This window comes from Amblyomma americanum, chromosome 1 (genome assembly GCF_052857255.1).
Source record: "Amblyomma americanum isolate KBUSLIRL-KWMA chromosome 1, ASM5285725v1, whole genome shotgun sequence".
Classification (NCBI taxonomy): Eukaryota; Metazoa; Arthropoda; class Arachnida; order Ixodida; family Ixodidae; genus Amblyomma; species Amblyomma americanum.
This window is the reverse complement of record NC_135497.1, coordinates 471,550,904-471,562,958: the sequence shown is the minus strand read 5'-3', so window position 1 is coordinate 471,562,958 and position 12,055 is coordinate 471,550,904. Positions and strand designations below refer to the sequence as shown.

The 12,055-nt window shown below is 49.9% G+C and overlaps 1 protein-coding gene across 1 annotated transcript in view; it reads left to right on the top strand.

The window, feature by feature from the left end:
- Positions 1 to 1,660, top strand: part of LOC144126275 (uncharacterized) — an 80,517-nt gene extending 78,857 nt beyond the window's left edge. The window contains exon 3 of the mRNA XM_077660368.1: positions 1,551 to 1,660. Coding sequence (XP_077516494.1) covers positions 1,551 to 1,660 — 110 coding nt within the window. The remainder of the gene's footprint in view (positions 1 to 1,550) is intronic.
- The last annotated feature ends 10,395 nt before the right edge of the window (positions 1,661 to 12,055 follow it).

Sequence of the window (12,055 nt, the reverse complement as noted above, 5' to 3'; positions counted from 1 at the left end):
CTCTCTCCCCAATCTGTTATAGGGCTTTATACAAAACATATGTGCAGCTAGTTTATTACAGGTCCACCTCAGGAGCGGAAATTGTCAGTGCAGAGCCGTGGCGCGGACTTCTTTCTTGAGGTCGAGTTTTCTTGTTTTGCAAGGACGCCACAAAACTCTTGTGGGGTTCCGCACAAAAGTGACACTCCTTCCTGGTGATGCTACTTCTCCAAAGAGCATTAGGGGAAAGAGCGTTCGGGAAAGGAGCATTACCGGCTCAGTATGCCGGCAATTCCTTAAGGCTTGTGCCATGCAGAAGCTTCGGATGAGCTCAGAGAAACTAGCAGCTGTGGGCAGTAAGCCTTTTATATTTAGGTACATTTCTTGACTGACAAAGGCATTAGTTTATTTAAATGTGCATGAATTAAATACCTTTATTTTTGATGCACCAGCATATCTTCAATTTTGTCATGAATAATACTCTTTCAGATGCATTTGATGCATACATCAAAGCTGCACGAGCTGCCGAGGATGAGAAAATGCGGAGAGCAGTTGAATTGCTACCTGGCGGACATGCTGAGGAACATCAAGTAATCATCGCCTGTACCTGCCCCTGTAGTCAGTGGCTGTAGTCAGATAAAAATGATAAAATAAAGGCAGCAAGAAAAATTATTTCACTGACTGTAGCCGGGTAATTAGTGCTGGGATGCAGCATTTGCTGCACTGAAGGGTTGCAAGTTCATTCAGGTAGCCTACATATTCAGAGCTATTAACAGTACACCAGAGTACGTGTTCTAAGGCCATTGTATCCCCATGACGAGGCCCTCGTATTTGTACGAAGGTTACGTGGCCCTCGTATATACGAGGGACAGGTATGACACGTAACCAAAAGCGTATATATGAGGCACGTATCACACGTATATGTGTGTTGCGCCATACGTGGAGAGGAACGCGTATGCCATGCGAGCACGTATACATACGAACATATATGTGGACACATATCCAATAATTGCGTATATATGAGACACATTTAACACATATATACGAGATTTTGCAATAGGGAATATGTGCCAATAATTGGGAAACTACAAATAGCTGGTCAAATGTGTTTTGTTCGGTTTACTTAACGAAAAAGTGTAGTGCACATTCGAATGGAATAGTGCTTTCAAGTTTTCGAGGTAGACCTAATTTTCGTAATTTTGAATAGACGTTTCAACAGGACTTGTCGGGCTAGTTGGTTGATCATAATGCAAAAAAGACGAACTGCGCAACAAGAACACGGACGAAAGGGAGGCATGCGGTAGTTTTTTCCTTTTCTTTTGCTTTCTCAGGAAACAATCCATTTTGTGAGTCGCTAGCAACACTGTGCTCTTCAATTTGGTTTGTACAGCTTCCACGTCTTTACAGATTTGCACAAATTTCGTGCCCACATTTGTGGTTAACGCAAATACACTTAAAGTGTTTTTGCTGCTCTCTTCTCTATGTCATTACAAGGTTTGACCACATAGCTGAGAATTCATGTTTTTCACATTCATGTTTTGCACAGTTTGTAATTAACTCTCTGATTACAGCTGCACTGGAGCGGAGGGTGTCTGATGCAGATGTGGCACGCATCAACTTCCATATTCCAAGCTTTTTCTGTGGCACCAGGGACGGGATGGTGGCCGGAAGGCCAGGATGAAATTGACGCGGGCACTCTATCCTGACCACTAATGGAGCTTTTGTGAAATAATGCGATAAAACATGCAACAAAACCAGTTTTGAATTTGTCATATCATACTTCAGTTTTGCACTGCCATGCCAGAGTCTGACTCTGACCATGTTAATGCAGAGAAGCTTAAGACATTGGTGCATCTGCATAAGATGTTACTGTGAATACATCGGATTTTCTATAATTTGACCTGTTTATGCATGAATAATGTATGTGCAGCCAGTATTTTGTCGAGCGGAAATGAGTTGCCCACTTGACCCAAACTGGGCTTCATCACGGCAGCCCAGTTTGGTTGCCTTTATAAAGGCCGGTCTGGGCCAAATTGGGCAGCCCACTTCTGCCCAGACTGGGCTTCATCTGGGCATTCAAGGAGGGCTGCCCACTTTGGGCCGAACTGGGCTGCCTAAGGGCATGAGAGTGGGCTGCCCACTCGGGCCCAACAAGGGCCCCTCCAGGGCATTGAAAGTGGGCTGCCCACTCAGGCCCAATAAGGGCCCCACCAGGGCATTCAAAATGGGCTGCCTACTCGGGCCCAAGGGCCCCACCAGAGCATTGAAAGTGGGCTGCCCACTCGGGCCCAACAAGGGCACCACCAGGGATTTGAAAGTGGGCTGCCCAACAAGGGCCCCACCAGAGCATTGAAATAGGCTACCCAATTTGGGCCAGATCTGTTTTTTTGGGGGGGCAACCGAAATGGACTGCTCAAGCTGGTTCTCTACTGGCTCCTTTAGGGTTACCCAAGTGGGCTGCCCATTTGTGCCCCTCCTGGGCACGAGTTGCAAATCCCACATGGGGCCCATATGGGCTGCCCACTTGGGGCCGAAAAGGGGCCCCAATTCGGAGCCCACTTTGTGCTACTTGGGTAGTGTAATTTTCCGGATTATTACATGACGGTGCGAGCCTGCTGTTCTCGGCAGCTAGCCTGTTGTTGTTTTGTTAGGAACATGTGTGGCGGGAGTAAAGTAGACGTTCTTTGCTGTAGTGTTGCTTGATGTTGTAACATATGATCTGCCGGTTTTTCGCGCGGCCTGGGTCTTCAGTTCACTCCGGTCGGTTGACGTACGCTCTAACAGCGAAATAGACCGCTTCGTTATCTGGTGTGCCCGAATCGGCCGGTACCCCAGGCTATTTCGATGGGGCCAGGTGGTTTAGAGTTCTCGCTGAGAATTTTATATCCGGCAGCATGCATCTGTCCTCGTGCTCAATTCGGAGTGGTGGTTTTGGAATCGCGCAAAATAAGTTTAGCAGTGCTAACATTCTTCTCTAAGTCCCACCTTTATTCCTGCCCTTACGCGCGTTTCAGATGTCCGTCGAGATGAGAGACAGATACTGCGCCATTTCCTGTCCCCAAAAAACCAACCAACCTACCTAAAGGGTGGGAGTAGTCTGCGGCACCTGCGTAGAGAACTTCAGGTTTGTTGTCATGTGCGTTATGCAAGACACGGGCGAGGGCTGCCCCTCGAGCCTGGCGGAGCACTGTGTGCATGTTTTGAGGTAAGAGGTGAGTAGGGAGATGGTCCCTGACGTATTGCCAATGGTTGTGGTAGCTAATGGGAGGTAGGCGGATCAGTCGGAACTACAGTGAGGCTCGAATGCGGCATCCAGGGGCAGTGCAAGACAATCTGTCTGTCTGGCCTATGCGGTGTGCTTCCGTCAACTCACTCATCGTGTTGTACATCCTATTCGTAAGAGATGAAAGGTCGGGGTGCGTGTGGGCAGACTTAAAGCCACCTCTTCAGCTTGTTTGTCTGATGTGTGCTTATAGCTTTTCTGTCTCCGTTTTCTGTCTCCATGTTGACCCGGAGATAGCTGACAAGGACCTCTGGTCGCTGAATAAATCTACGGCCCCGATTGTTGACATTCATTGTTTCGGGCGCTCCAAGTGTGTCAAACTAGTTTTTGAAACTGACGCTCTGCCATCCCACGTCAAGGTGGGCTATGTGAGGCATCCTGTCCGCCCGTATGTTCCCAAGCCTGTTCAGTGCCAAAAGTGCAACAAGATAGGTCATGTGAGTGCTGTTTGCAAGAATGAGGTATCCTGCCGTCGATGCGGCGGGATGCACCAGAGTTGACACCTGCACGACGGAGACTATAAAGTGCGCCAACTGCTCGGGTGCCCATGAAGCCACAGCTCAGGACTTCCCTAAGCTGCAAAACGAAAGACATCCTGAAAAAGATGGTGAAGGACAATTCGACCCACCAAGAAGCGGCGGCGCGTATTCGTCGCCGCAAACATCGTTCCCGGCGGCGTCGTCCGGTTCCACCCAATTCTAGTCCACCTGCACCCCAGTCGCAGGAAGTATCAGCTCAGCCGTCAGCCGGCACAGCAGCATGAGCCTAACAACGATAACAAGATGTCTGCGGCCGTGTCCCATGTTACTGCAGTAACTCAGTCTGATGCGTTTGTGTTACCTTCTTCCTCTGATGCTGAATGGCCTGCTCTGCCATCCAAGGAGATCGCCATGGCAAGACCAAGACCGGTTGCCACTCCAGCTGACACTGTTGGCAAGCCCGAAGGTCAGGATGTGAGCATAATGTTAAAATAGCTTGTGTGTTCAATTCGCGTGCTGCTTTCAGGCATTAACACGCCAACAGCAAAGATTGTTGTGCAGTTTTTGGATGCACTTGAGCCGCTCTTGGCGGCGTTGCAGTAATTCATTATGGCACAACCAAACCCCACCTCATCAGTGTCAATGCACGTGCGCCGTAGTTTAGTGGTGCAATGGAATGCCCGAGGCCTACGAGGTCGTCTGAGTGACTTCCGGAACGCGTCCACAAGTACCGCTTCCCTGTGCTGGTTATATGTGAGCCCAACATGCCGGCGCCTTTCCGCCTTTCTAGATACGTGCTGCTGTGGTCTCGCACAGGAGACGAAACTAGCAAAGTGTTAGTTTGCATAGGCCAAGACATTGCGCACGTTCGCCAAGTTCTACAGCCACACAACACAAACCATTACATCTGTTTGACAGTCACGCTAAAAGGACGGGTCTTTTCGATAATCGGTGCCTACATTCCACCTAGAGATGCCATTGATACTTCGTACCTATATTCAGCCATCCAGAGTTGTCCAGCTCCTTATATCATAGTGGGCGATTTTAATGCTCATCATCCTCAGTGGGGCAGTGCAGTTATGAATAACCGAGGCAGGAACCTGTTTGACTTTATGCACTCCCAGAACTTCATCAATATCAACGATGGTTCACCTACGTTTCTGCGTGCCACGTCGTACAGCAGCTGCTTGGATCTGGCGTTTGTTTCAGCAAGTCTCCAGTTTTACGTCAGCTGGTGCAGTGACGTGGAAACACATGGGAGTTACCACATTCCAACGTATGTTTGCGTCAAGTGGTATGCACCTACTACTACGTCTCGCGTGCGATATACAGACTGGCCTGCCTTTAGGTCGTCCGTGGAGATTTCCTGTGTGGACCTCTCAACACCATCTAAAATAGAAGGCCTGATTACGTTCTCTCTCAGTGAGACCACGCGGTATATATGTGCGCCTACGCCAGGGTCTACTATTGACGTGGAATTCGAAAGACTACGCGCAGTCCGTCGGCGCGCCGAAAGGAAATACAGAAGAACAAGATCCACGTATGATCTTGCCCTTTGTCGCCGAGCTCAACGACAAATAAAGCGCCACCTAGCGAGACTAGGGAGACAACGTTGGAGGCAGTTCTGTTCATCGCTGGACCCTCGCAAACCACTGTCGCGTATTTGGCATGTAGCCAGGAGCTTGCGTTCACCCCCGCAGGAACGCTATCCTTTCCATGCCCTGTCTATTTACCAACGCCGTAATAATGTAGAGGTAGCAGAAGAATTCTGCAAAATGGTTGTGGGCACAACTATGGTACCGTCAACCAGTTTGGAGGCTTTTGTACCACCTTCGCCAGATGACCACTACGACATGCTATTCACGATGCCTGAACTAGAAGCTGCTCTTTCCTCGTGTAGGCGTCCATCTGCACCTGGTCCTGACGGGATTTCGTACGCGTCCCTCTCTCATCTTGGCATGGAAGGCCGAAATGTGCTGCTCAGTTACTACAATGATACATGGGCTTCCGGAATAGTTCCAGAACACTGGAAGATCAGCCGCCTGGTTGCACTTTTGAAGCCTGGCAAACCTCCTTATGAGCTTACCTCATACCGGCCAGTAGCACTAACAAGCTGCGTCGGTAAAGTTATGGAGCGAATGGTACTGGCGCGGCTCGAATGGTTTTTAGAGCAGAATGCTCTCTATCCGGATATGATGACCGGGTTCCGGAGGGGACGTTCTTCGATTGACAGCGTAATCGACCTCATATCGACAGTGGAACATGAAAAACGTAGTCGCCGACCCGTCGCTGCTGTCTTCTTGGACATCAAAGGGGCCTACGATAATGTACTTCATGAAGCCATCCTTGATGCCCTTGACATTGGCGTTGGCGGCCAGATGTATTCGTGGATTGGGAGATACCTCAACGGTCGGTCTGTTTACATGTCTACGCCTGATGGGGAGACTACCCGTCATCAGGTTTGCCGTGGAGTTCCTCAGGGAGGAGTTCTTAGCCCAACCCTAATTAACGTGGCATTGATTGGACTAATGAATGAACTTCCCACTAACATTCAAATCAGTGTCTATGCTGATGATATCTACATCTGGGCGTCGGGTTCGACACGGCTGCAAATGCGTGCGAGATTACAACGTGCCGTGTCATCTACTTCAAGGTACCTACGGCGTCAGGGTTTGCACTTGGCAGCTGAAAAATGTGCTGTGGTCGCATTCACGCGCAAGTCTGTCTGCCACTACCTGGTAACTCTTCAAGGGGTTGCAGTACCATACGTCTCCCACCACAGATTTTTGGGCATTATCATTGACCGCGATCTGTCATGGTCGAGGCATATAAACATGCTAAAGAAAAGACACTCTTTTTTGCCATGTGCTTCGCTTTGTGTTAGGCATTAAAAGGGGCCCAACGGAGCGCACCTTGCTTCGACTTTACTATACCCTCTTTATTGGCTACATTCGTTACAGCCTTCCTGTACTCTCTAACATGAGTATTTTCTGCTTGCGGACATTAGAGAGTGTCCAAGCACAGGCGCTCAAGATATGCCTCGGATTACCACGTTGTGCCTCGAACAAAGGCACGATTGAGGAATCTCGTGCGTGCCCAATATCGGTAAACCTGTCACACGAACCACTTCGTGTATATTTACGTGCGCTTACACGGCACCGCTGTCACCCGCTGACGAAGATTTTTGATGAGCGACCGGACAGCAGTTTTGCACGCGCACTGCGCTTCCATCGCTCCGAATTGTTATCAGACTATGCCCGGCCGCATCATTCCTTGCAGCCCCCATGGGTAATGGCTCAGCCTTCAGTCTGCCTGCATGTCCCTGGCATAATCAAGAAGTCTGCGATGCTGGTTAGCGGACTGAAGCAACTCGCACTTACCTACATCTGGTCAGAATACCACAAATGTGGGCACGTCTACACGGATAGATCTGCGTCTCCAAATGCATCAACAGCAGCTTTCGCAATCACTGTACAACAGACGACCCGCAGATTCATTTTGGGACACAAGTCTACTTCAACCGCTGCAGAGCTTGTGGGCCTTCGGGAATCGATTCGCCACATCTGCGGAGTACCGCCTCAGGAGTGGTGCATTTTCACCGACTGTAAACCTGCGCTACACATTTTAGGATGCTTCCTACGCCACACAGCCTACCAAGCTCTGGCTCTTGATATCATTAGTCTCGTATCATTTGCTCAGGGAAACGGCCACCGTATAGTGCTTCAGTGGATCCCCGGACACTGCGGATTCGATGGAAATGAGACCGCCGACGCTGAAGCATGGAGCGCCATCAGCAGTGGCCTGCGTACAGCTGTACCGTTCTCTATAGTGGACACAACTTGTCTCCTTTCGGAATTGATGAGGAAGGCGACGGATAGGTACTGGGCCCTGCCAGACACCCGCCACATCCGCCTTAAACGGCTAGATCCGACGATGACCTTTTCAGTTCCTCGCGGAATACCTCGCCATATTGCATGCGTTATCCGTAGACTACGTTTAAACGTGGCATTCACGCGCAAATACTTGCACTTAATAGGAGAAGCGGACTCCCCGCAATGTACCACATGTGGCGTGCTAGAGACTATAGAACATGTTTTAGTGGCGTGTCCAGCGTATGCACGTGAAAGACTCATACTCGCATCTGCTCTGAAGTCTATGGACACATCGCTCCTCTCTGAGGATTTGATCCTCGGCGCTTGGCCAGATAGTTTTAGAACTGTAAACAACGCGAGCGCTCTCACGCTTTCTGAGCGACACGGACCTTGTCTCGCGTTTGTGATGTCAGAAAGTGTGCTTTTTTGTCCTTTTTTTCAAACTAGTTTTTCATCTGCCTTCTCCCATCATCATCGTCCCCCATCGTGACCTTCTTTTATCTCCTCTTCTCGTACCCCAGAGCAGAATAGCAGGCCAGAAGATATTTATTTTTAAGGCCAACCTTTCTGCTTTTCCTAATAATAAACCCTCTCTCTCGCTCTCTGTGCACTTTCTTTTTCTTTCTTCCTGGCAACAACAGACAGACAGACAGCCAAGCGCCCTAGCCACTGAGCCACGGCGGCGAGAGCGCACTTTTAATCATACAAAATTTCGGTGAGGCGCTTGTTTCAAGTTTCATAGCGAAAGCTACACTAAACTAGTCGTCGGCGCATTTCGGATAAGCTTCGCTAGTTACTTCTGTACAAGCTCCACTAGCTGCGCCGGGCTCTATGTGTTCCGCCGCTGAGCCACACAGGGCCGCGCTATTCCTCAAAATACAATTTTCAATTTCCTCTTTCTTCCTTCTTAAACTCCCTCTTTTATCCTTTCCCTTACGGCGGTGTTCGGGTGTCCATCGAGATATGTGAGGCAGTTACTGTGCCATTTCCTTTCCTCAAAAACCAAACAAAAAGTGAGCCGTCGGCGTTCATTCGGTCCATGGGCGTTGACAAGGTTGGAGAGGACGTTCATTTTCAGGAAAGTAAATGCGCACAACTTCCTCCCTCTGTCAGTGGAAACCTCAATCTCACATTTAATGTAGGTGGCGTTGATGTCCGACTGCAAAAGCCTGCTTTGATTGCGTTCCGCACATATATAGGCAGCGCCCCCAACCTGCCTCTGTGGCAGGTGGCACCAATGGTTGATCGCGAGAGGTTGGTGAGGCAATGAACACTGCGGCCTATTGCTGCATTGGCACGTGTGTGCCACAAAGTTGTCAGCGCTAATGCATGCAGCCGACATCTCTATCTCACCACCGCCACGTACCTCAAAGCGTGATTGACGCGTCAAGTGATGGGAGCCTGTTATGCGCCGTTCCTTTTCTCAAAAATACCGGCATCTAGAACGTTGTTTACGCCATTGCCAGTGAACACAACGAACGCGAAAAGCTTTTTCTTTGTGTATCCTGGATTAGCTGAGCTAACCACATTGATTTTAAGGCGAAAGCTTTATACTGGCCGGTGGTTGAGGAGTTTCGCGTGATTCTTGGAGAGCCGTGCTGCGAATATGCGAGGAGCAGTGACGACACACGGCGCATTTCTCTCTCTCGCTCCCTAGTCACACCTGCGCATGCGCCACTATTAGCACCGAGCCACAGGTGTTCCGCCCCTGAGCAGAGTCGCGTCTTTTCTCAAAATCCAACTTTAAATTTTTAGTATTCTCTTTCTTCTTTCCATGCCTTCTTTATCCCTACCTTTACGGCACTGTTCGGGTGTCCACCGAGATATGTGAAACGGTTTCTGTGCAATTTCCTTTCCTCAAAAACCAAACAAAACAAGTGATCCGACGGCGTTCATAAAGCTCATTGGCGTTGACAACTTTGCAAACACCGTTCATTTTCTGAAAAGGAAAGGCGCACAAACGGCTTCTTGGCTCAGTGGAGACCTGGATTACCTGGGCTAATCTGCATTATTTTTTAAGCCGCTGAGGTCGCTTTGTGGTTACGGCGCTCGGCTGCTGGCCCGAAAGACGCGGGTTCAATCCCGGCCGCGGCGGTCAAATTTCGAAGGAGGCGAGATTTTAGAGGCCCATGTACTGTGCGAATCAGCACATGTTAAAAAACCCCAGGTGGCTGAAATTTCCGGAGCCCTTCAGTATGGCGTCCCTCATGGACTGAGCCGCTTTGGGATGCTAAATCCCTATAAACCAAACATAATAATAATTGGTTTTTGGGGTAAAGGAAATGGCGCAGTATCTGTCTCATATATCGTTGGACACCTGAACCGCGCCGTAAGCGAAGGGACAAGGGAGAGAGTGAAAGAAGAAGGGAAGAAGGAGGTGCCGTATTGGAGGGCTCCGGAATAATGTCGACCACCTGGGGATCTTTAACGTGCACTGACATCTCACAGCACACGGGCGCCTTAGCGTTTTCCTCCATTAAAACGCAGCCGCCGCGGTCGGGTTCGAACCCGGGAACTCCGTAGCAGTAGCCGAGCGCCCTCACCACTGAGCCACCGCGGAGGGTTGCTTTTGATATGCTTGGTTATCGGGACCGAGGCCTTCACCGCATGACTATGAACTCTGCAGACGACGGAGGGAAGCCTTCAGGAGGGTTGTCAAACTTGAAGGTTTATTTACATATTTACAACAGAAGCAGGGAGACCAAAAGTCAGAGATGAAGTGCCGTGAAACAAGCCAAATTGCGGCTTAAATACAGTGAATATTCCCTAGACACCTAGCTAGGGAAACCGGTGGCTGATCAAGCGTCCAATGGGCAGACACACTCTTCATAGTCTCCGCCCTAACCTCGTGACCGTTCCACCCTCACAAACACGTGCACAGGCGATAAGAAATCCTGGCGCCTTGAGGTCCTGGAATGCTATTTCCGACGGGTTGACCAGGTGCATAAGGTCGTTGGCTTTGCAGGCGGTGATCCCCTCCGTGGAAAGATGCGTCCTGACGGCCCCGTGCATTCCAGAGGGTAAGATGAATCAGCCGTGTCCGCCCCCGCTTTGTCTGGCCGCGCAGGTGCAAGCGAGCAAGGAGTGTCCGGCGCCTTTGTTCGGGTCTTTCTGCCGGTCCACGTGAGGGCGCAGTTCGGGAGAAATGCCGCATTCGATACTCCGGACGAAGGGAAGAGAGGCCTTTCGTCACAGCTCACCGTCGCCAGGAGCCGTTCCTAATCCTCTTCTCAGGACGACAGCACCTTTGGTCAAACATAGTTCGAGGGCGCCTGCCGCGCTCGTCTGTTCCCGCTGTCGGGGCCTCCGATCATAACACTTTCAAGAAGAGTGTGAAAGAGTATGTTAACGTCCTTTCGAAGCTATCTTTGTAAAATGCCACGATAAAGGTGCATTGCGAATGGGGACTTACATGAAAAAGGCGCTCTATGTGCTAGGTGTTTCCCCAAATAGCGCAAGCTTCTATTGCATTTTAACATTCCTGCCGCGCATGCTACATTCCTTGGAAATACTGGTCAAACGGCATTATGGTTCATTTTTTATTGCAAAAGCATTTCTTGTCTCGTGACTGGCGTGTGCAAGAACAGTCATCATAACGTGTCCACAAAAAATGACCATTCGAAAGAATTGATCAGCCGCCAATACGGCACTGCAGTTCACCCGTCACGGTGGCACGGTGGTTAGAGACACGGCTACTGATCCGGAGAACCCGTTTTCGAAACCGATCATGGCGGCCGAGTTTCAATGCAGGCGAAACGCAAAGACCCCCGTGGGTCTTTGCGTTAAAGATTCCCAGTGCACATTAAAGATTCCCAGGTAGTCCAAATTATTGCCGAGCCCTCCACTACGGCACCTCTTCATTTGTTCTCTTAGTCCCTCCTATATTCGTTCGCTTAAGGAGCGGTTCAGGTCGCCGCCGTGTTGCGAGACCCATACTGCGCCAGTCCCTTTCCCCCAAAACAAAATTTTCATTTTCATCTTACCCGCCGTGGTGGCTCAATGATTACGGCGCTCGACTACTGATCCGGAATTCCCGAGTTCGAACCCGACCGCGACGGCTGCGTTTTTATGGTGAAAAACGCTGAGGCGCCCATGTGCTGTGCGATGTCAGTGCACGTTAAATATTTCCAGGTGGTAGAAATTAATGATGATGATGATGATAGCCTCTGGTCGAAATTATTCCGGAGCCCTCAACTACTGCAGCTCTTCTCCCCTTTCTTTCACTCCCTCCTTTATCCCTTCACTTACGGCGCGGTTCAGGTGTCCAACGATATACGAGACCGATACTGCCTCATTTCCTTTCCCCAAAAACCGATTAAAGTTATTCTTACTATTTTCTTTTTCAACCCGCCATGGTGGCTCAGAGGTTAGCCCACTCGGCTACTGATCCGGAGTTCCCGGGTTCGAACCCGACCGCAGTGGCTGCGTTTCGTTGGAGGGGA